We start from the raw sequence: 25,894 nt of genomic DNA on the forward strand, positions 1-25,894 counted from the left end.
AACAGTGAAAAACATTTAGGCAGTAATGAATGCTTAATTTAAAAAAAAAAAAAAAAAGGTATTTGAAATCTTTAAGACCATTGTTAGAATAAGATTAAAGTACAGTCAGCAATTTCTGTTTTCACTACAAATAAACCTAAGATGAAGGAAGGAAAATGGGCACATGAGTATACACACATACACACACATATAGAGAATTCATGTAGTCATACCAAGCGACAAATCAAGATCTGTTTTCCTGGGAAAACATTTTATTATATTACACAGTATTATGTGTTTCATTTAAAGTGTCATTGCCTTGAAGTATCGCTGATTACTTATTTATTTACGTATTTATTTATTTATTTTAGGGCCACACCCACGGCATATAGAGGTTCCCAGGCTAGGGGTCCAATCAGAGCTACAGCTGCTGGCCTGCCTACACCACAGCCACAGCAGGGTAGGATTTGAGCTGCGTCTGCATTTTACACCACAGCTCACAGCAATGCCTGATCCTTAACCCACTGAGCAAGGCCAGGGATCGAACCCTCGGCCTCATGGTTCCTAGTCGGATTTGTTTCCGTTGCCCCAGGATGGAAACTCCTCACTGATTATTTAGATTGTAATATTACATCTGGATCGGTCACTAGCTGTTAGAAAAGTATTACTGACTGTATTCAACCATAGTCTACTACCAAATTGAAACTATTGGCTTGGCCCATCAACACGCTAAACACATACAGGAAGTTGTCCTCTAGCTTAAATAATTAGAAATATGTTATTTTCCTGCAAATAAAAGGAAAATATGATCACTCAGACAGTAGCCCATTTTACTCCATCCAAAAGTTTAAATGAAAAGCTGAAACATACATATCCTAAATGGGAAAAGGTCATAGGCATATATAAAGATACTGAAAAAAAATTCTTCAAGAGCAATAGAACAAACAACAGAATGAAATAGGAGGGCATCTGTTGAATATGTTTTAGGTACTCAATAAATATTCTATCAACTTACCTAATATGTGATTTTTAAAAAATAATTGGGAAAAAAAAATGCTAGGTAGCAAAAACAAAATCCCTGCCCAGTTTAAAAAAATTGTTAAAATTCAGATATTTTGTCTTCAAAAATCCAAAATATAATAAAATCTGTCTCACCATCTACTCATCCCACATCTAAATAGAGCACTTAAGAAAAACTGGTTTTTGTCAGATTGCAAAGTGAATGTGAAATCTTTTTCTTAATTGAGGTAACATGAGTATTTAACATAAGTTTCACATGTACAATATTATAATTTGACTTCTGAATCCACTAGAGTGTGCTCATCACCAAGTTCTAGTTTCCAGTACAGTTGACCTCTTTTACCCATCTAACCTCCTTCCACCCCTCTTCCACTCAGTAACCACCATCTTACATATGTGTGTTTGTTTTGTTCACTTGTTTTTTTAATATTCCACATGAATGAAGTCATACAGTATTTGTCTTTCTCCATCTGACTTTTTCCACTTAGCATAATTCACTCAGGATCCCATCCATATTGTCACAAATGGCAAGATTTGATCTTTCTTGTGGCTAAGTGGTATTCCATTGTGTGTTTATGTACCATGTCTTCTTTACCCATTCATGATCACATCCATCTGTTGACAGACACTTAGGTTGTTTCAGTATCTTAGCTATAGTAAATATGCTGCAAGGAACATTGGGTGCATTTATCTTTTCAAATTTGTGTTTTCCCTGTTCAGATGAATACCCAGGAGTTGAATAGCTAAATTATGCAGTATTTCTATTCTTAATTTTTTGAGGACTCTCCATACAGTTTTCCATAGTAGCTGTCCCAGTTTACATTCCTGCCAACAGTGTATGAGGGTTCCCTTTTCCTCACATTCTCTATTATTTCTTGTCTTATTGATAACATATATTCTAACAGGTGTAAGGTGATATATCTCGTTGTGGTTTTGACTTGTATTTCCCTAATAATTAATGATGCTGAACAGCTTTTCAGGTGCCTCTTACCCATCTCCATGTCTTATTTGGAAAAATGTCTATTCAGATCATCTGCCTATTTCTTTCTTGCGTTTTAGGGCCGCACCCATGGCATATGGAAGTTCCCAGGCTAGGGGTTGAATCAGAGCTGCAGCTGCCAGCCTATGCCACAGGCACAGCAACACCAGATCCAAGCCATGTCTATGACCTACAACACAGCTCACAGCAAAGCTGGATCTTTAACCCATAGCGCAAGGCCAGTATCCTCATGGATACTAGTCGGATTCGTTTCTGCCACGCCACAGCAGGAATTCCTAACCATTTCTTAATCAGGTTTTTTGTTGTTGTTGTTGGGTTGTATGAGTTCTATGTATGTTTTGGATATCAATCCCTTGTCAGCTATATGATTTGCAAATATTTTCTCCCTTCCAGTAGGTTATCTTTTTACTATGTTGATGGTTTCCTCTGTTGTACAGAAGGTTTTTAGTTTATTTCTGCTTTTGTTTCCCTTGTCTGTGGAGACATATACGGAAAGATGTTGCTAAGACTAATGTCAAAGAATGTGATGCCTATGTTTTCTTCTAGGAGTTTTATGGTTTCACTTCTTACATTCAAGTCTTTAATCCATTTTGAGTTAATTTTTGTGTACGAAGTAAGATAGGTTTTTTGTTTTGTTTTGTTTTGTTTTGTTTGTCTTTCCTAGGCCCACACCCATAGCACATGGAGGTTCCCAGGCTAAGGGTCTAATTGGAGCTGTAGCTGCAGGCCTACACCACAGCCACAGCAACACAGGATCTGAGCTGCATCTGCGACCTACACCACAGCTCACGGCAACACTGGATCCTTAACCCACTGAGTGAGGCTTAGGTTACCGCTGAGCCACAATGGGAACTCCCTGGTTAGTATTTTCCCTTCATATTTGAAAAATTCATGGTAATGTCCATAGTTTTAATGTTTACTGAATTATTCTAATGGTTACTTGAAATACTCAATTAGGAAAATGAATTTGAAAAGTAAGATATCAGGAAAATTTGAATTGTAAATCATTTAAGAAGAGAACAGTTTTTGAGTTATATTTTTGCTTTACTTAATTTTTAGCTATTTCTGCAAAGAAGTTATTCCAGTTTCTTTATGATGCTAACTGAATGTTGTTTAACGTATTAAGACTTCTAAGGTTACTAAATTTTATTGGATTGTGTTTCTAATGAAAAAAATCTTTAGGATCAGCAGTACATGAGGTTTCAAAGTTTTTTAATTTATTAATTTTAATACATTCTTTTATTATTTTTTGACTTAAAATATTAACCTAGTTCATGGATGTGGTAGAAACTTTAAAATGAGTAGAAAGCTTATCACTACTTAGCAGAAAACCCTGGTTTTAGCTTTTAAAGTTATTCTCACCTATACTTAGTAAAATATCATTGCAATCTACTTTTTTTTTCTTTTTGCTTTTTGCGGCCTGTGGCATATGGAAGTTCCCAGGCGAGGGGTCAAACCACAGCTGCAGCTGCTGGCCTACACCACAGCCATGCCAGATCCAAGCTGCCTCCAATCTACTTTCTTTGAATTTGAAAGTTTGTGTAGTCAATTTTCTGTAATCTGAGAAACACTGTAATAAAATTATTGTGCTTATCTTTAGATAAGCCTGTTCAATATTTAATACTACATGTTAGTACTCAGAGTTTTCTTTCCGTCCTTCTCCCACCTAAATGTTAGTGCCTATTTTGAAAACCAAGTATTTATAGACACTTTTAACTTAAAATTTACATTTCTATCTTTTAATATTTTAGCGAAAGTGCTTAATTTTCTATTTTATGGTTTAACAAAAATAGTAAATATATTCATGGAAAATTAGAAAATCATACTCTACGTGCTGTCTTGTAACCTCCTTTTTTCAATTAACAGTCTCCAAATGACCTTCCATCTTTCCTTCTTACTAAGTCCATAGTCAGAGTTCCCAGCTTAGCACCAGGTTTCACATCTGGTTCTTATATCCCTTAAGTCTCTGTAAAAAAAATATTTAACCCAGTCTCCTTTTGTCTTTTCATACTACTGATTCATGGAGACAGGGCCAGCTCTCCTGCAGGATGTCTCACCTTCTAGATATACTGGTTGCCTCTGCATTTTAACTTGTTCCTCTATCCCTTGTATTTCCTGTTAACTCCAAGTTTAATTATAGGGCCTGAGAGGTCCAAGTTAAATATTTTTGGCTTGGATGTATAATAAGTTTTGTACTTTTTATTTTAACTCATCAAGAGACACAGTCTCTTGATGAGTCATCCTTAGTGAGGCTGAATCTGACCACTGAATTAGGGTGATGAATGAACCTCTAGGTCTCTATCAAACATATGCCTCAATATAACACTTGCGTAATTTCATTAAGGATCACATAATTCTAATTTTGTAATTTTAATTTTTTTCTTCCATGTTATTAGTCACTCTTTTTCTCTAAAAATTCTTTATCATCTGAGGCAATTGGTTTGTTCTGCAAAGGCCAGATAGATAAATAGATTGTTTCACTTAGTTACCACTTTTCATCAGAAGATGATATAAGTACTTTTTTGGCATTCTCCTTTTTAATTTTTAATTTTTTTAATTTTTTTATTTTGCTTTTTTTTAGGGCCACACCTGCAGCATATGGAAGTTCCCAGGCTAAGGGTCAAATCAGAGCTACAGCCACTGGCCATAGCCACAGCAATGCTGGATCCAAGCCTTGTCTGCAACCTACACCACAGCTCATGGCAACGCCGGATCCCTGACCCACTGAGCCAGGCCAGGGATCAGATCCACATCCTCATGAAAACTAGTTGGATTCGTTTCCGCTGTACCACAGTGGGAACTCCCAGTGTTCTCCTGTTTAAATATCATTATATACTCATGGATTTTTTTTTTATTATTCATTGTGTTTCAGTCAGTGTCAGTCATACCTCTCATAGCTTTGATTTAATGGGGAAGGGGCCTTTCAGATTCATTTCTGTCTTGTGTCTTTTTGCTGTAATAGAAATTATAGAAATGTTGAAACAGAAACAAAACTATGGAGTAATACAGTGAGCCACCCTCATATCTTTCAGCTTCAACAGTTATCAATGTTTCGGTCTTGTTTTATCTATTCCCTATTGCTATTTTGATCCCTTGGATTATGATCCCATTGATACTTGAAAGTTCTCTTTGTTTCCTGACATAGCAAGCCCCCAGACTAGAGTCATCCATTTCTCTAAGCCCTGATTGCTTTTTGTAAAAAATGGTATCAGGTAACAAAATCTGATACCATAAAGGATTTTGAAAATTTTTAATTTTGATTTTTCTTTACTTTCATGTGTCTCATCATAATGGTAGCCTACTAATTCCATAAGCAGCGTCTACTCTCATTTGAGTCATGGAGGAAGGGCATGTCTCAAAGATGGAACAAAAATTATATGTCTGTTTTTACTGGTCTAAATGTTAGATACAGTGATAGGTGATTTAAACATTAGCACATAAATATTTTTAATGAAGGGCTTTTTAAAATTAAACATCATTTAGTGTTGTTTGCCTGCATTACTATATAAGGAAGCCCTCAATTTATAAATATATTGATCTCGGAGAGACAGCAGTGAGTGATAGCTTGAAGTGAGATCTTAATTTTCTGCTCAGGAATTGAACCTGGGCAGCCTGGTTGAAAACCAGGAATCCTAGCCACTAGATTGACTTGAATCTAAAAGCAGAATTGCCCTGAATCTTGCCTCCTGTTGAAAGCAAGAATGTTGCAAGGAGGCAAAGACTGAAAACAGGTGTATAGTTTATTGTTAGAGTCACAGTACAACATGGCAACATGTGGGAGAGCACAGAGAGAAGTAGTTTATATAAGACAGAAGCAAGGCAGTAGGTAGTACACACCCAAAAGAGGAGTGCAGCTGCAGGCATCCTCCTCAGTGAGGAGCAACCAGGGAGATGATTTAAATCACTTATTTAGCACAGTTCTTCTGGGTCTTTGTTTTCCTTTGGCCAATTACCATATTTTATTTCTCACACCTGACTGGACACAGGACCCTCCCCAGTATGCATGCCCATCTTTTGGCAAAGGATGATGGGATGGTATCAAGAATTACTAGGGCCTGGCACCCCCTCCCTTTCTGATCCCTAAAAGTCTTATAGCACATATGTATTTGGGGAGCTCTCCTTGACCCCAGGAGTGATTGAAGTGGTCATCTTTCTACTCCAGCAGAGCTCAGCACCTGCCATTAACTTTTTCCTTGATGTATCAAAGAGAAACAAGGCCCAATTTACTCGGCCAAAAAGTCCCAGGGGCCTTTCTACCTCCTTTCTGTTCTCTGCCCAGGGGCCCATCTACCTCCTACCTCAGTATGATTTCTGAAGGTTTGCTTGTACCACACTTTGTTTTTTAGCATTCAAACATTTATCTTATTGGTAATAATGCAGATCCTAAATTTGGATTCCAGCTCTTATAATCTGTGTATGATTTCCAAGTTGAACGAGACCCATACCTTTGCCTCTCTTCCCTCCTGATGCCCAACTCAGATAAAATATATAGAAATAAGAAATGAAGAAGCTGATAGCAATAAAGATGGGAAGATTACCATAGAGAAGTAATTGAACAGCTTTTGGGATCTCTTGAGTACTAGAAGGCGCAGCTGTACCCCTTCCTTCCCCATATCTCTCACACCCCTGCACTTGGACTGCAGATAGCTGGTATGAACCCAGGCAATATGCCAGCCAGATAGTCTTCAAAGAAACTGGGGAAAGCTAAGCCTTCTAGAATACAAGTTATGTTTCCAGGACAAAAGAAAAAGTCATCTTCATTCTGGCATTTAGAGGGCCTGCTGCTCTCCACCCACACCCTAAAGGAACACTGCCACTCAGCCTGTACCCAGCCCACACAGAGCCCCTCTCAGGAGAACAGTCTAGTCAAAAATTAGACTGTCTTCACAATAACAGAGGAAATCTGTGTTGGCTAATGAGTCATTCACTCACGAAAGCCTGAATGAGTAACCAAAGATCACCAGGCGTGTGAGGAAAGCTAACACTATGAGACTAAAATAACCAGAAAAATCACCACTAAAGAAAATAGAGATAATCAGAATATTACCAAAAAACAACTCTAATATACTGAGAGCTTCCAGAAGATACTACACAATTAAACAAGGGGAAAAGAATACAAGTTTTCAGGTTTAAAGGGCACACCAAGTGCTGAAATAGTGAATCCAATATAGTGTAACATTCTCACAAAACCACAGAATTCCTAGAGTAAACAAATGCTCCAGAAGGAAGTCATGTACAAAGTGACAAGTAGTAGGCTGAAATCAAGCCTCTCATCAGGATTCCTTAATGCTCTAAGAAAGTAAGATACAGGGAGTTCCCGTAGTGGCGCAGTGGTTAACGAATCCGATTAGGAACCATGAGGTTGAGGGTTCGGTCCCTGCCCTTGCTCAGTGGGTTAACGATCCAGCGTTGCCGTGAGCTGTGGTGTAGGTTGCAGACGCGGCTCGGATCTCGCGTTGCTGTGGCTCTGGTGTAGGCCGGTGGCTACAGCTCCGATTCAACCCCTAGCCTGGGAACCTCCATATGCCGCGGGAGCGGCCCAAGAAATAGCAACAATAACAACAACAAAAGACAAAAAGACAAAAAAAAAAAAAAAAAAGTAAGATACTGCCTACAGTATTAGAAAGAAAATAACATGCAGCCCAAGGATTCTGTATCCCACCAAACTAAATCAGAGGTGAGAGTGGAATAAAGTTGCTTTCAGACGTGCAAGGACTCAAAGTTTACCTCCTCTTAGAATTAAAAGAAATGAATGAATTACACATTTACCATCCACTTTCTTGAAAGGCAGAAAATCATTTTTGTAATTTTTTTTTTTTGTCTTTTGTCTTTTGTCTGTTGTTGTTGTTGTTGTTGTTGTTGCTATTTCTTGGGCTGCTCCCACGGCATATGGAGATTCCCAGGCTAGGGGTTGAATCGGAGCTGTAGCCACCGGCCTACGCCAGAGCCACAGCAACGCGAGATCCGAGCCGCGTCTGCAACCTACACCACAGCTCACGGCAAGGCCGGATCGTTAACCCACTGAGCAAGGGCAGGGACCGAACCCGCAACCTCATGGTTCCTAGTCGGATTCGTTAACCACTGCGCCACGACGGGAACTCCCATTTTTGTAATTTTTCATTAATCATTTTCATTCAAGGGTATGGTTGTTTTTAACCTTATTGCTGCCAGAAGAGTTTATGGTGAGGAAAAGAGGGAAGAAGGATTAGAACAATGAAATAAGTAGCTGTGGATTTACACAATAATATAATTTACAGAACTACTGTAGCAAACAGCAGTCAGACTGCTCTCTTTACTCTCAGCAGACTGAAATATTCCATATGTTGCACATATAACTAACTCATAATTTTCTGTATTTCCCAGTAACCCCAGAAGCAGACAGTCCAGGACTACCTACATTACAGTCAAGACCAGTTAGTTCACCACATGAGCAATAGCATCAAATTCTTCTGTCATGACTGGAATGACATGATCTGACTTATATTTAAAAGCATCATTCTGACTGCTGTGTTCAAAATATTAGGTAGAGCAAGGGCGGAAGATAGGGCCAATAGGATTTCCTGATTGGTTGCATATGGGGTAAGCAGGAAAGGAGTTAAGATTTCTGGTCTGAGCAGTGGAAAGGAGGAACAGGTTGAGGGGAAAGATTAGTGATTAAATTTTGGATGTTGTATTTCAGAAGTCCATTTGACCTTCAAGTAAAGATATCAGTTACTTGGGTTGGCACTTACATATATGCGCCTACAGTTCCGAAGAATGGTCTGGCCTGGAGATAGAATTTTGGAAATAGTCAGCCTATAAATTGTATTTAAAGCCATGAGATTGGGTGAGATCACCTGGGAGGTAACAGAGATAAAGAAGGGGTCTTTAGGGGACCGGAATCCTAAGGCACTTCAACATTTAAGGTTCAGGGAAATGAAAAGGAATTATCAAAGATGACTGAGGAACGTCCAGTGATGTATAAGGAGAACTAAGAAAGAATAGTGCCCTAGAAGTCGTGGAAAGAAAGTGTTTCAGGAAGGGAAGAGTCAATGATTATTTTATGCTGCTGAAAGGTCACATCAGATGAAGGCTAGAAATTCACTGTTGGATTTGGCAACATGGATGTCAGTGTTGACCTTGAAAAGACCTGTTACATTTTTTTCATACAGCTACTAAGTTGTTAAGACAAAATATGTATTAAGTTATTTCAGCCCAACTACTTCATAAATGGAACTATTAGATATTTCTTTTGACCTAGAGGCTTTGTGAAAAAATTACTAAGATACCAAGAGACCCACTAACAAAGGAATTTTGGAATCTTTGCTTTAAAGGGTCATGCTAACTGAGCATTTTAAGAGAGGGAAGCACCTCTTGCCTTCTCTTTGTCTCTGCTGAAACTTTTGAATTAGTAATTTTAAATCTGATCAGATCACATGCAGTTAATAAAATTATGGTGGTTCAGTATAAAAAAGTAAAGAAACCCTTATCCTATGAAATGTCAGTAGTACACCTTGGCATGAATTTTTCTTCTTGCTTCCATAGGTATGGTCTGAATATGCGTTGCTTGGCAGCTCGGGTCAACTATAAGACTTTGATTATCATCTGTGCACTCTTCACTTTGGTCACAGTACTTTTATGGAATAAGTGTTCCAGCGACAAAGCGATCCAGTTTCCACGGCACTTGAGTAGTGGCTTCAGAGTGGATGCATTAGAAAAAAGAGCAGCAGCATCTGAGAGCAACAATCATGTCAACCACATGGCCAAACAGTCTGAGGAAACATTTCCTCAAGAACAGCAGAAAGCACCCCCTGTTGTTGGTGGCTTCAACAGCAATGGAGGAAGCAAAGTGTTAGGGCTCAAATATGAAGAAATTGACTGTCTCATAAATGATGAACATACAATTAAAGGGAGACGAGAGGGGAATGAAGTCTTTCTTCCATTCTCCTGGGTAGAGAAATACTTTGATGTTTATGGAAAGGTGGTTCAGTACGATGGCTATGATAGGTTTGAATTCTCTCATAGCTATTCCAAAGTCTATACACAGAGAGCCCCTTATCACCCTGATGGTGTGTTTATGTCCTTTGAAGGCTACAATGTGGAAGTCCGAGACAGAGTCAAATGCATAAGTGGGGTTGAAGGTATGTATCTGTCTGTTCCACTGCATTTTTCTTTCCTGAGTATGTTAAGGAATAACAGATTGTAAGTATTAATTATACAGCAAGTATATACATAGCTTACTATCATGAGACCTTTCATCACTCTGACTTAGCAGGGAGGAACAGGTTAAACCTGAACCTCGGGCAGCTTTCTAGATGGTGTGATTCAAGGGCTGCAGTAAATCATACCTGATTAAGTAGGATTATTCCATTAACCTGCCTCAGAATCTAAAATTACCATCAGTAAGGCCAAGGCACAGCATTAAAATATAAAGTTACTGTCCTATGAGAGGAGAGGAGATGGGAAAGGAAGAGCCCCCATCCAGTGGGCCCATCAGTGTACCCATGCAGTCCTGGTACCAGATTAGCCAGCTATCATCTCTGGATGGAGGTTTAAAGTTCTTAGAACAAGATAATACCATTTTCTCTGAGTTATTGAACTCTTGTAGTCTGTTACATATTGTCTTTCATTGTCTTTAAAACCTGGAGCAGTAGGAGTCCTTAATAGGTAGAATTAAGTACATTTTGGAATTTGTATTTCAAACCTAAGATTTGATCAGAAGGCCAAATTGAATTTGATTTTAAATGTACATCATTCGATCAGAGGAAAGAACTTGGTCTGTCTTAAGATTGCTTGCTTTAGGTTTAATTTTATTTCACTTTTTTAATTTTTTTATTAATAGGTGATTTTAATATCTTAGTATTTTTGTTTGCATTTCTTATTAAATTTTATTGAAGTATAATAGATTTACAATATGTTAGTTTCAGGTTTACAGCAACATGAATCAGTTATACATATATCAAATTCCTTTTCAGATTTTTTTCCCATATAGGTAACTATAGAGTATTGAGATTTCCCTGTGCTCTACAGTAGGTCCTTGTTATTCATCCATTCCATATATATATATGGTGTGTATATGTCAATACCAGCCTCCCATTTTATCCCCCAACCCCGGTGTTTTCCCTTTGGTAACCATAAGTTTGGTTTCGAAATCTTTGAGTCTGATTCTGTTTTGTTAACAAGTTCCCATGTATCATTTTTTATTAGATTCCACATATTAGTGATTTCATATGATATTTGTCTTTCTCTGCCTGAATTACTTCACTTGGTATGATATTTTCTAGTTCCATCCATGTTGCTGCAAATGGCATTATTTCATTTTTTTTATGGCTAAGTCATATTCCAGTATATATGTGTACCACATCTTCTTTATCCTTCTTAATATCTTAATATTTTATTTTTTGTAATATCTTTACCAAATGATTAAAAGAGAGGAGGGGCCAAATTCACCTATATTCTTACCTCTTCAGAGTAATTACTACCACTTTTCTATATTCTCAGAAGGTCTTTATATCTAGGCATATGTTTTAACATAGTTGTAATGATATTTATGTATAATATTCAATAGGGTAATAGTTTGTTAGAGACTTCAAAGATATTCATTGCCAAACCTTTTTTTTCCAGAAATTTTAAAAAATGTATAAAGTTAATAGGTGCTTAGATGCTAAAGAAAAAAATAAAATCACCCATAGCCATTGTTAATATTTTGATGTGATTTTGTAATCTTTTTGTTGTTATTGTAGATAAACATTTTGTAAGCAAATTGGAATCATGCTATAGTTAATTTTGTATTCTTTTTTATTCAACATATTTTATTTCCCCTTGTTATTAAATATTGAACATTTTAATCACTAGTATTCATAATAAGGACGTGTAATATATGGAACCTTTCTTTTTAGTGGGATATTTAGGTCATTTCCAGTTTTTTGCTATTATGCATAATGGTATAGATATTCATAGTTAATTGTTTGCTATTTTAATTGTATTCTCAGAGTAGTTCCCTAGGAAATAAAGTGCCATGTCAGATAACACCAATCAATCTATTTTAACAAACTACTTTCCAAGAAACTTGACCCTATTCATGCTTCCAGTGCTCCTGTCACCCAGCTCCTGACATTGTGGAACATTGGTTTTTAATCTCTTGTTTACAAAGGGATCTCATAATCTGCTTCCTGTAGCAATTAGTGAGGTCAGATCTCTTTTATGTGCTCTTAACCATTATAAAATGGCCTTAATGTTTTTTCTCCCCAAATGTGATTAGTGTTGTGTTTTTTTTTAAATATATGAAGGACATTTTGCATATGTAGCAAAGGTAGTAGCACCTGTTGTATTTGTTAAAGATATTTTCTTTACTTTGGCTGTCTTTTCATTTTACTAGTAATTTGTTAGTTTTAGAAGCTCTTAGTTCTATTTACCAAACTTAAGTTAAAGAAAAAAATTCTCGGAGTTCCCGTCGTGGCGCAGTGGTTAACGAATCCGACTAGGAACCATGAGGTTGCGGGTTTGATCCCTGCCCTTGCTCAGTGGGTTAAGGATCCAGCGTTGCCGTGAGCTGTGGTGTAGGTTGCAGACGCGGCTCGGATCCCGCGTTGCTGTGGCTCTGGCGTAGGCTGGTGGCTACAGCTCCGATTGGACCCCTAGCCTGGGAACCTCCATATGCCGCGGGAGTGGCCCAAGAAATGGCAACAACAACAACAAGAACAAGACAAAAGACAAAAAGAAAAAAGAAAAAAATTCTCTCTCCCTCTCTCTCTCTCTCTCTCTCTTTTTTTTTTTTTTTTTTTTTGGTCTTTTTAGGGCTGCGCCCATAGCATATGGAAGTTCCCAAGCTAAGGGTCATATCGGAGCTGTAGCTGCTGGCCGTAGCCACAGCCACAGCAACAACAGATCTGAGCTCCGTCTGTGACCTTCACCACAGCTCACAGCAACGCTGGATCTTTAACCCACCGAGGCCAGGGATCAAACCCGTGTCCTCATGGATTCTAGTCCAGTTTGTTAACACTGATCCACAACCAGAACTCCAAAAAATTTCTCTTTTTATGCTTACAAGATTACTTATCACAATATGATCAGCTGTTTGTCTCTATTTCCTGTAATAGTTTTATGGGTTTGGTTTTTTACCTTTTTTTTTTTTAACATTTAAGTTTTTAGTCCAGCTAAATTTGTGTTTTGGCAAATAGTATAGGTGTAGTTTTAGATTTTTTTCCCCTTAATGTTTATTGAATAATCTTCTCTTTTCCTTACTGAGTCCTGATGCAATCTTTATCATAAATGAAATACTTGGAAACTAGATTATGTTTCTAAATACCAGAATATGTTTCTATTCTATTCCTTTGATCAGTCTATAACTTCCTATGCCAGTTGCACATTATTATAGTTATTACCCATCTAAATATTGCATAAAATATCCTTTTATTAAGTGAAAATAATTCTGTTTGAATTTTGAAAAAAAAAAAAATCTAGCCCTTGGAGAAATTAAAAAAAGTTAAACAGCTTATCTCTAGGTTTCTTAGCCTATATGGTCCCTAATTCCTTAAACTATTTTGAAACTACATCAAAATACATATGGTTTTTAGATTCCCAGTTTCTGCTGTGCCCATCTGTTGCTTGTTAATTTATTTCAAAACCTCAAATAGGAGTTAGTCTCTCAGCACGTACACCATGATGCAGCAACACAGTGTTCTGAGCAGTGTGATATTATTCTGTTTCCCATGTTGGAAATCACTAAAACACTAATACCAAACATTTAAAGTTTTGCTTAGAACTTTGCAAGAGGTAATCCATTAATGAATTATTTCAAGAATCTATGTTTAAATATACAACTTTAATTCATTTAAAAAAAGAAAACCACTCCTGGAGTTCCCATCGTGGCTTAGCAGTTACAAACCGGACTAGTATCCATAAAGATGTTGCTCCGATCTGGGGTTGCTGTGGCTGTGGTGTAGGCCTGCAGCTGCAGCTCCATTTCAACTCCTAGCCTGGAAACTTCCATATGCCGCAAGTGCAGCCCTAAAATAAACAAGCAAAAAAAAAACCCACCCTCCTTGTTCTCAAGAATTGCATTTTGACATGAAGGATATGAAAAGGAATTACAAGCTGCATTTACACTTAAAGTTGCCTAGTCATAGCTGGATTTTTAAGCAAATACTTTAACCATCAGTTGATAGTTACCAGACCACACATCTTGACATTGGAAGGAGAGATGAGTATGTAATTACCTTGACTGTTAAGTACAGATATTTAAGAAAATTTCAGGTCTGATATTATAAAATAAAACTAGTAATGTTTTTTTGTTTTGTTTTTTTGTCTTTTTGCCATTTCTTGGGCCACTTCCTGCGGCATATGGGGGTCCCCAGGCTAGGGGTTGAATCGGAGCTGTAGCTGCCAGCCTAAGCCAGAGCCACAGCAACGCGGGATCTGAGCTGCGTCTGCAACCTACACCACAGCTCACGGCAACGCTGGATCCTTAACCCACTGAGCAAGGCCAGGGATCAAACCCGCAACCTCATGGTTCCTAGTCAGATTCGTTAACCACTGAGCCACGACGGGAACTCCCAAAACTAGTAATGTTAACTACATGTATTTAGATTGTATAAAACTTGAGTGTATGAAACAGGATTATGAAATATGGCATCTGTAGCTATGAGCAATAGTAACACACACAAAAAATTAGTCTTTAAATGAATCTACAACATTGCATTGCTATCCATCAACAAATAATGAATGAGAGCAAATGAATACTTAATCTTGTTTTTCATTTCTGGTTAATTTGATACTCATTTTTAGTCATTATGAAAACAGTATAGGGATTTCCCACTGTGGCTCAGTGGAAACAAACCTGACTAGTATCCATGTGGATGCAGGTTTGATCCCTGGTCTCACTCAGTGGGATCTGGCATTGCCGTGAGCTGTGGTATAGGTCGAAGATGCAGCTCGGATCCCCCATGGCTGTGGCTGTGGCTGTGGTATAGGCCGGCAGCTACAGCTCGGATTTGACTCCTAGCCTGGGAACTTCCATATGCCATGGATGTGCCCCCTCCAAAAACAAAACAAAACGAAAGGAAATAGTATAATAAAGAAGCTTAAAAGTTGCTGACAACTCTTAGAACATCCTCCAGAAATAAAACAATGAAGAGTGGTACTCAGGATAGGATTGTGAATGTCTGAGCATGGTTATTTATTTTCTTTCTCTATCTTATATAGGTGTACCTTTGTCTACACAATGGGGACCTCAAGGCTATTTCTACCCAATCCAGATTGCACAGTATGGATTAAGTCATTACAGTAAGAATCTAACTGAGAAACCCCCTCACATAGAAGTATATGAAACAGCAGAAGACAGGGACAAAAGTAACAAGCTCAGTGACTGGACTGTGCCAAAGGGCTGCTTTATGGCTAGTGTGACTGATAAGTCTAGGTTCACCAATGTTAAACAATTCATTGCTCCAGGTAAGTGATATATTATGTGTTTTCTAATTTTATGTTGACCTATGATACTCCTTTAAAATTTTTTTATGGTTTTTAAAAAAATACATTAGACCCTTGATCTTACATATATAAAAAAAAAAATGATGTCACCCAAGTGAAATCTATAAAAAAGGATCAGCTAAAAACAATTCAAGGCTATGTAAGGAATATTTACTGTGTAAAGAGCCAAGCCACAAATTGAATATTAAGCATCAGGTTACTGCATGATGTCTGTCTCCTTCCAGGGATCTATATCCCATAGGAATGAAGTTCCTAAGTTTATTTTAATATTTCAGCACATTCTTTAATTTTTAAACTACTTTACATTAAGGTAGAAATTTTTCCTTATAGAGAGAACCATCCTTTCCTTTGCTTATTTTTTACCAGTAGCTTTTTATTTTTTCAAGATAATAGAGCATTACCAACCAGGCCTACTTCCTATATTGAATTTTGTTAATGTACTAGAATGTTTCAAACTTAATATAAAAACATTTGTTTAATAAAATCTTTTATGAAGTCAAATTAACTTTATGCAGCATTTCCGCTTTTACTAAGACAGTCTCATTAATTGGGATGTAATGTATTTTTCTCCACTAATCAATAGCCATGGGAATTAATGAGTTCATTACTTAAAAAGACAATGAAATAATTTTAGTTAGCACTTCTGGCTTAATTTTCTGTGGGGAAATATTGTCAGAAACAGAACTCATCCTCCTTCCCACCAACCTTGCCATTTGGTAAATAAAAGGAGAGAAAAGGTTATAAGACCTTTTCTGTATTCTCTCCTTGTCCTTTATTGATGACTATGTAATTCACAGACCTTGAAAGCCACAACACAAATCTACTTATTCTAGATGGCCTTAAGTAAGGGATTTATGAGTGTTTAATGCAGTGCAAATAATGGGTGACCTTTAGTTTTTATTCTGTGACTAAAACTTATTTTCTCTGATGGCATTCTGTGATATTCCAGTACATGGAGCATCTTTGCTTATTGTAAAACAATGGGCTTGGTTGGGTGAGAAAGTACATGGAGATGTTTAATATTTAGTTTGTGATTTGTGGCAGGAAATGATCAGATTAAAAAGGATGTTTGATTTGGGGTGCACCAAGGAGCTTTACACTAATTGGTAATTAATCTGGATTAGGATGGAAAAAGCAGCCCTTATCTTGATCTCCTTAAGTTCTGGGAGGTTTTCTAGAACCATCTCTTGAACTCTCTTCTATTTAAAGCAGTAGATTTCATTTTGTACTTGTGGTTGTCCTGGTTAATACAAATGATAGGTCTCCTTATACTAAGTCACCTTCACTTTAGCCTTTCATTCTTCAGCCGGTGACGGGAGATAAAACTACTTTCTGTGATGGTCTTAAGCATGTGAAGGAGAGAACTCTGCCTGTGACAGTCACTCTGCCAGTGGAACACTAGCTACTTATGGTTGGAACTCTTTGTTGGTGGGAGGGTGTTAGATGGGAATAGGATGTTTGTTTTGATACCTTGGTTGTGCCTGGAGGTGCATCTGATACAAGAACGTGAGAGAGAGTGAATTGGAGTTGTTGCTCAGAGCCAAAAGGAAACCAAAGAGGTGAGACTTTTATTGAAACTTAGGTATGGGGGAGTTCCCATTGTGGCTCAGTGGTTAATGAATCCAACGAGGAACCATGAGGTTTCGGGTTCCATCCCTGGCCTTGTCAGTGGGTTAAGGATCCAGCGTTGCCATGAGCTGTGGTGTAGGTTGCAGACGCAGCTCAGATCCCGCGTTGCTGTGGCTCTGGCAAAAGATGGAGTTCCTATCATGGCTCAGCGGTACACAACCCACTAACATCCATGAGGATGCACATTCAATCCCTGGCCCTCGCTCTGTGGGTTAAAATCCGACGTTGCCGTGAGCTGTGGTGTAGGTCGCAGATGCAGCTCAGATCCAGCGTTGCTGTGTCTGTGGTATAAGCCAGCAGCTATAGCTCAAATTCGACCCCTAGCCTGGGAATCTCCATATGCTGTGGGTGTGGCCCTAAAAAGACAAAAAAAGACAAAACAAACAAACAAAACATAGGTATGGGAAAAGAGAGTTTTTTAGAGGATAGGCTTCCTGGGAGATAAATTCAGAGAATCATTGATGAGCAGAAATTGGAAGTTGTCCATAAAAGCATAGGCCTCAAACAAACAAACAAACCCCTCCCCCCCCCAAAAAAAGAGAGAGAAAGTTAAAAAAAAAAAGAAAAAGAAAAAGAAAAGCGTAGGCTTCAGTGAGATGAGGCTCTTAGGACCAGTGGCTAAATGCTGTTAGCCCTTTTCTATTTGGCCTTGAATTTTTTTTTCCCTGAAAGGGAATAAAATCATCTAGAGGGAAGAACCATAACATAGATCTGCAGCGTATCTTTTATTGTTTCATTTCTTGAATAATGTTTTTTCTCTCACCTAATTTAAAATTGAATGAATTGAAACTTTAAACATATCCCACTCTATTGTTAGCTTTCCCTTTCCCAAACATCCTCTTTGCTTCATTTCCATGACCTCACTTTCTCTTCTCTATGTAGCCATTCCCTCTCAGACTTACGAGCTTCTCTTCTTCTGCCTAGCCCTCCCTTGTCTTCCTTTTCCTTGAGGCTATGAGTAAGGCCTTTTTTCACTCCACCTAGTAAACCTATCAATTAAATGAATGATAACAGTTTGTGTTGTATGTGAAAGCATTGATTTAAAGACCATTCTTAAATGTTTATCATCCTTTGCTACCTAAAGTACATGTACACATACCACATATACCAAAAATAGACCCTTGTAGTGACTCCTAGGAACAACTGCTCAGAGAGAAGAGTCATGTATTTCAAACAACAGGAGACTCAAAACTTCCTATTAGTAGATTTAAAGCACAGGTCTCCAGTAGCTTAGGACCCTTCACTGGACCTCAAAACCATGCCAGGTGTATTTCCAAAGTGGTTGCCACGACCATAGTCACATTCCATTTGCTACCATTCAGGTCCTTCTGAGTGATGTAGACAGGCTGTTTAACCTCTCTGTATATTTGTAAAGTAGGAATTAAAAGACCTGTCTCATAAGATTGTTGTGAAGACTGGAATTGTTGATGGATTTAAATTGAGGGTTGTCACTTATCCTTTGTGGCTCAATAACCCCCTCTGGTGGTGTTAAGGTTTGAGGAGCATTAATAGTACGTTTGTGAAAGGATGTATCCCATAACATCATTTATTATTGAGTTCTTTGAACTATGTAATCTGTTATATTGAAACATAAAGGTGACTAGTTCAAATAGTCACTTCCAGTTCAAAGACATATGAAGTCAACATTAAAATGAGTAGTGCTAGAATTCCTGTTGTGGCACAGCAGAAACGATCCTGACTGGTATCCACAAGGACACGGGTTCAATCCCTGGCCTCACTCGTTGGGTCAGGGATCTGGCATGGTGAGCTATGGTGTAGGTCACAGATACAGCTTGCATCCCAAGTTGCTGTGGCTGTTGTGTAGGCTGACAGTTGTAGCTCCGATTCGACCTCTAGCCTGGGAACTTCCATATGCTGCAGATATGGCCCTAAAAGGCAAAAAAAAAAAAATGTAGTGCTGACTGTCACAACAAAGGCAGGTCCTCCAAATTACTACTGTGGCTCAGTGGTAACAAACCCAAACCCAACTAGTCCATGAGGACATGTGTTTGATCCCCAATCTCGTTCAGTGGGTTGAGGACTCGGCATTGCCATGAGCTGTGGCACAGGTTGCAGATGCACCTCAGATCTGGTGTTGCTGTGGCTGCAGCATAGACTGGCAGCTGCAGCTCTGATTTGACCCCTATCCTGGGAATTTCCATATGCTGCAGGTGTGGCCCTTAAAAAAAAAGGAAAATAATTTACTCAAAGCATCATTTGATACACAAGTCTACCAGGATATTGTCATTCTTCCTTAATTTTCTATTTCATCAAATAAAGTAATTAAGAGCCTTGGATCAAATATACCCACAGTGGTTGAGTCCAGTGTTGGAAGAGTTAAATCATCAACTCAGCATGGTGATAATACCTTCCAAACTAATCACAGTGTATACATTGTCATCAGTTTACATTTGCTCCTGTAAGGCGCAGTCAAGATTTTCTCAAGGACTCCTCAAAGTAAGTCTGATTCTGTAGCTTTGTTTAATTCTTTCGCTGGTTATTCTCAGGAGGATCCTATCTCCGATATCATTTCTATCTCAAAATCTTCAAACTTAGACCCAGGAATCCTGGTTTCAGATCCCTCCTCTACCACTAGTTAGCATTTGGCTTTGGACAAATCTTTTAACCTTGCAAAGCCTCCATATCTTCATCTCTAAAGTGGAAGCAGCAATTCCTGCTCAGCCAGCCTCAGAGGCTGTAGGGATCCTTGTAAGGATCAAATGAGATAATCTGTGAATAGGTTTTGAAGATTTTAGTCCTGTATGGTCAGTGGTTGTCAAGGATGAATTGCAGGATAGTCACATTTAATGTTATAAAATTTGTACTACATATATTTTTGTTATTGTTGTTGTTGTTCTCCTCCTCCTCCTTCTTCTCCTTCTACTTCCCCCTCCCCCTCAGCCTCCAAAACCACTGGCTTCAGAATATCATCATCATCATCATTTTTTACTGTGTTCAAAGCCACTACCCTTTCTAAGAAAAAAATGCTCACAATTACCTTGCAAAGTAATAGTATCTCACTGAACATGTGAAGGAACTGAGGCTCAGAGAAGTGTATCTTATTAAACATCTCAAAGCTAGTAAATGTAGACTGAGAATTCGAACACAGTTGTTTTAACTCCAAAGCCTGTGCTTTTCCCACCACTTCCCTCGGTATTCCTCACTTTTTGTTGACGACATGAGCCCATTGCTTAATTCCCAGAAATTTTATTCACAATTCCTATGAATTGTGAAAACAGACCTATTATCATTTCCAACATCAGTTGGGGTGCTTAAGAGTATGTATTGTGTAGCCAGACTAGACAGCATGGGTTCAGCTCTTTGTACCTTAGGCAGTTACTTAACTTCTGTCTCTGTTCCTCATCCATAAAGTAAGAGTAATAATAGCAATACTCTTGTAATTTTTATAATGATTAAGTGAGCTAATATGTATAAAGCACTTAGAACATAATAAATGCTTACTAAATATACATGAATTTTAAAATTTTTATTAATAACCATGCTTCTAGCCTCTTTCTTGCAATATTATTTGCTGAGACAGCTTTTAGGGTTTTTTTTTTTTTTTCCCTCAGAATGGGTATTCTAGAACAGACATCGATTATTGATCATCCAGTATCTGATCTAGAAAAGGTAGCTTGATCACAGTACCTTAGCTATCTGCTAAGGCCATTAACCCCTCTAATGTAAACTAGATAGGCCAAAAGCTAAGAGCTTTGGCCTGATGCTCAGAAGCCATCATGGAAGCAAGAATTCTGTCATCTGTTTATGGTTAATTTAGTAAAAAATAAAAATTAAAAAGCAATAATCTGAAAAAAAATATTGAAGTGTTAATTTTGTATGGTCAGTGGTTGTCAAGGATGAATTGCAGTTACCTTTTAAATACAAAGAGCTTTTATTCTAATGAGTCTTTTTTGGTATATTTTCCCTCTACAGAAACCAGTGATGGTGTATCCTTGCAACTGGGGAACACAAAAGATTTTATTATTTCATTTGACCTCAAGTTCTTGACAAATGGAAGTGTATCTGTGGTTCTGGAGACCACAGAAAAGAATCAGCTCTTCACTGTACATTATGTCTCAAATACCCAGCTAATTGCTTTTAAAGAAAGAGACATATACTATGGCATCGGGCCCAGAACTTCTTGGAGCACGATTACCAGGGACCTGGTCACTGACCTCAGAAAAGGAGTGGGTCTTTCCAACACAAAAGCTGTCAAGCCAACCAAAATAATGCCGAAGAAGGTGGTTAGGCTGATTGCGAAAGGGAAAGGATTCCTTGACAACATTACCATCTCTACCACAGCCCACATGGCCGCATTCTTCGCTGCCAGTGATTGGCTGGTGAGGAACCAGGATGAGAAAGGTGGCTGGCCAATTATGGTGACCCGTAAGTTAGGGGAAGGGTTCAAGTCTTTAGAGCCCGGGTGGTACTCTGCCATGGCCCAGGGGCAAGCCATTTCTACCTTAGTCAGAGCCTATCTCCTAACTAAAGACCATACATTCCTCAACTCAGCTTTAAGGGCAACAGCCCCTTACAAGTTTCTGTCAGAGCAGCATGGAGTTAAGGCTGTGTTTATGAATAAACATGATTGGTATGAAGAATATCCAACCACACCTAGCTCTTTTGTTTTAAATGGCTTTATGTATTCTTTAATTGGGCTGTATGACTTAAAAGAAACTGCAGGAGAAAAACTTGGGAAAGAAGCGAGGTACTTGTATGAGCGTGGTATGGAATCCCTTAAAGCCATGCTCCCCTTGTACGACACTGGCTCAGGAACTATCTATGACCTCCGACACTTCATGCTTGGCATTGCCCCCAACTTGGCTCGCTGGGACTACCACACCACCCACATCAATCAACTGCAGCTACTCAGCACCATTGATGAGTCCCCAGTCTTCAAAGAATTTGTCAAGCGGTGGAAAAGCTACCTTAAAGGCAGCAGGGCAAAGCACAACTAGAGCTCAGAACCAAATCTTCTTTCAGCCTCTGCTATACACAAAAACTATGGGCTCTATGTCAGCAGAGCATAGGCACATTTTAAAAGGTTATATACTAGGTTTTTGTGGATTGCATTGAAGTGATAAATGATCCTTAAAACCAGTCTTCTGAGATAATTGCATTCCATGGGTTGCGGTGTTTAGAAATGTAGGTGGCATTTAGAGCAGAAAAGTCAGTGGGCTGAATGAAGATGTTTTACTTGGCCTTGCTTTTCACCCTATACAGTTCACAGATAGTCCAATCCTCTCGGTTTGAGAAAGGCAACGGTAAGTAGCCCTTACCTGTCCAGCACTTGCCTGAAAACTTAGTATGGGGCTCTTTTAAAATGTGATTATTTATGTTTATGTTGAAAGCAGACTTTAAAAAAATAATGTGCTGTAATACAGTAAATATGTACTTGTAGCCTGAATAGTGGACTGTGTGCAACTTTAAAAATGATGTTTCTTTTCTATACATTAATTTCTTGGGGGGTGAATGAGCATTTGTTGCATTTGTTATATATGGAGAATATTTTGGATTTGTGATTTTCTTGAGATATGTAAATTAAAAACACAACCAGTGTTCAGGCTTCACAGTTATATAATGTAAGCACAACTAAAATGAAACTTGTTGACTGCACAAGAAATTACAAAAACGTTATCTGTTTTATGAAACTTGATCTACAATCAGTAAAGGTTTGATAATCAGTCTGTCCCTCCTCCAACCCATTTTGGTAGTTTCTTTTTGTTGCTGTCTAGAACTTTGTATTTCATTTCAGATTACACTGAGAGTTTTGTCTGTTTTGGGGGACATTTGGGAAATTTTATTATAAACCTAAATTGGGGGAGGAGCAAGTAATTTTTGATAAGTCCCCTACTACTGTCCTTTTAGGATTTTTTTTTCCCTTTAAAAAGTAATAGTAGGTCAGATGTAAGAGTTATAATAACAGGTTTCTTTCCTACTTAAATCATTCTTGGTTGGCAACTTTCCAAACTATTTATTTTGTGCATCAGTGTTTTTCTTTTGCAATTTTTTTTTTTTTTTTTTTTTTTTTTTTGGTCTTTTTAGGGCCATACCTGCAGCATATGGAGGTTCCCAGGCTAGGGGTCTAATCAGAGCTACAGCTGCCGACCTACACCACAGCCATAGCAATGCCAGATCCAAGCCACATCTGCAGCCTACACCACAGCTCACACCAACGTCGGATCCTTAACCCACTGAGCAAGGCCAGGGATCGAACCCTCGACCTCATGGTTCCTAGTTGGATTCGTTTAAACTGCGCCACAACAGGAACTCCTCTTTTGCAATTTTAACTTTAAATTATTTCAGCTATGGGAAAGAAGTGATGCTACTACATTTGCTATACGTGAGTAATCAGACCTTTATTTCGGTTTTATATCCCATCATAGCTCACAGAAACAGGTATCATAGCCCTCAAACCCTGGGCATTGTCTGCTGTGGGACTTCAGGCAGTACGGCAGAACTGAAGGAGGCTGGTTTTGTTTTAGCGTATGATACTTTGTTTTAGTGTATGACAGTAAACTAAATATGATAACTTAGATTGGAAATGTGATACCCCACACTTTTGGGGGACTAGGTCTGACATGTCGTGCAGTGTATGTGACCTGCATGAAGTGCACATCAGCAGCCAGGTGGGTACCTGCCGGCATACTACATCTCCCAACACCACTCAGAAACCAGGAAGTACATACATATATATGTGCAAAATATATGTGTTCGTGGCAAGAGCAAGTAGGAGCAAAAGATCTACAACTGAGGATAATGTTCAACTGTCTATGGGAAAGTAAGTTTAAACTCCCAGTTTATGTGACCACAAGTTGATTTTGCCCCCCACACACACACACACAAAATGTTGTGGGTTATTAAGTTTCCTCCTAGCTGTTAACCTTTGGAGTTCTTATACATTAGATGTCTCAACAAGAATATCTGGGCTCCTCCTTTTTTATTTCAGCACTCAAAAATAAGCTTTCTGCAATCTGGAAACCCTTTTTACTTGATCGTATTTGTTATTATTTAGAGCAGTCCAGACTTCGCCTTTTGTTTGCATACTGGTACTTCAGATTGAGGGAGTCAGTAAAAACAGTATGGTACTGCTTCTATGACAAATATCAGTGCCTTAACAATGTGGCTGTCTTTTTCCACTGAAAAAGGAAAGACATTTTGATCTAGAAACGGCATTGCTATTTATTACTGTTGGTTTCACACTGCCTTCCAATTTGCAACAGCAACTCAGTGTTTCCTGTGGTCCCAGAATTTTCAAAGAGGTTGAGCTGAACCTATAGCTGCACCATCAGAACAAACCAGTGGTTCTTACATTTTAAAATGCCTCAGAATCACTTGGAGCTTACTGAAATATGTATTCCAGATATTTAGTAAATCTGCCTATGAAGCATAATAATTCCACATTTTTAAACAAGCATTCAGGTAATTCTGATGCAAGTGATCTGGGGGACATACATGGAGAAACACTGCCCAAGACCATATATCACATTTTTGTTCCTAAATACCTATGGAGTTTTCTAGGGTTTTAAGTCATGCAAAATGTTTACTTATTCTGAGCTTAGAGATAATGGGGAAGGTATTTTGAAGTTTTGTTTTATTTCTTTAAATTTTTCTTTGTTCCAGGATTATGGGTATTAGTTGTTTACATTTATCTTGAGTTATCTTTGATGTTAAGTTAAATCTGTTGCCACTTCAGTTATAAAACCAGCCAAAATTTCCAGATGAAGGTCAGGTTTGACCCTTTCAGAGTTATTGTACATAAAGGCTTCATCCAAAAACCATCCAGTATACGTGAGCAAATACAGAAATGACACACAAGCACAACTCTCCAGATGTGGCAGTCCTTTTTCTTTGTCGGTGTGCAAACTTTCACTGAAAGCTGCTATTTTCATCCTCCTTGTGATTGTTTTATCTTACTTCTCCATCGTACATGTGGGTTATATACCATGTGTTAAATATGCAATAAAGTGTTTACTGGATGCCCTTCTGAAGGGTAGTCCTTTGTAAAGCTGTACAGACTTTGCAGTTTAAGCACAATGTGCACATGTTAGTTTTATATACAGCAAAACTTGATTTTTTGCAGATGGAAAGGTATTTTGTTTCTATACAAAGTCAATGGATTGTTTGTGCTTAATGTAAAGCTGCTTTATAAAGTTGTAAAATAAAGTTTTTATCTTAAAAGAAATATGCCTGAATGTTTCTCTTCTCTGCTTATTCTAAGACTACTTGAGCCCAGCAAATAGATTGCTGACTATTATTTTCTGTTAAGCTGTTGACGGCAACAAGGGTTCATTGAAGGTGTCTCATGCCCTTTAAGACAAAGTGGGGAATATCGCATGGGTTTTAAACCCAAGGAAGTTTAGTCTATAGAGGGAACACAGTGTCCACAAAACAGTTCCAGAAAAATAAAATGCCAGATTGGCCAATCAGGAAGGATGTCATAGAGGAGATAGAGCATAAGCAGGGTCTTCAGGCCTGGGTACCAGATGGAAGAAGACGGGTAACATGAAAAAAGCAGGGTGCTGTGACAGCTATGAGGACACCCTGTCCCATGCTAATACAGAACCATTTTTGTCTGATTCAGATTTATTTGAAAGATTGTTCTTCCTGTATTTTCCATACTTAATCTCATCTCCAGAACAGTAAGCATTATTTCATCTTTTTCCCTCTTCCTCTCAGAGAGTAATGACTTAGGTTCCCAAATACATGTAAAACCAGAGACCAGACTGGCTTCATGTTATGTTTCATTCCACATAACTTTTTGGATTATAAACATTCCACACCATTTATATAATGGAA

General features: G+C 38.2%; 1 protein-coding gene across 1 annotated transcript in view; it reads left to right on the top strand.

Annotated features, from left to right (window-relative positions):
* The window catches only part of GLCE (glucuronic acid epimerase), a 111,138-nt gene extending 85,858 nt beyond the window's left edge, over window positions 1-25,280 (top strand). Inside the window, exons 2-4 of the mRNA XM_001927959.8 lie at window positions 9,524-10,119; window positions 15,182-15,427; window positions 21,029-25,280. Of these exons, the coding sequence (XP_001927994.1) occupies window positions 9,537-10,119; window positions 15,182-15,427; window positions 21,029-22,053 (1,854 nt within the window). The 5' untranslated portion in view covers window positions 9,524-9,536 and the 3' untranslated portion in view covers window positions 22,054-25,280. The remainder of the gene's footprint in view (window positions 1-9,523; window positions 10,120-15,181; window positions 15,428-21,028) is intronic.
* The last annotated feature ends 614 nt before the right edge of the window (window positions 25,281-25,894 follow it).

This window comes from Sus scrofa, chromosome 1 (assembly GCF_054392235.1).
Source record: "Sus scrofa isolate SSC_HxYL_T2T_F1_AM1 chromosome 1, Sscrofa_HxYL_maternal_Yorkshire_Landrace_v2.0, whole genome shotgun sequence".
In the NCBI taxonomy this organism is placed as follows: domain Eukaryota; kingdom Metazoa; phylum Chordata; class Mammalia; order Artiodactyla; family Suidae; genus Sus; species Sus scrofa.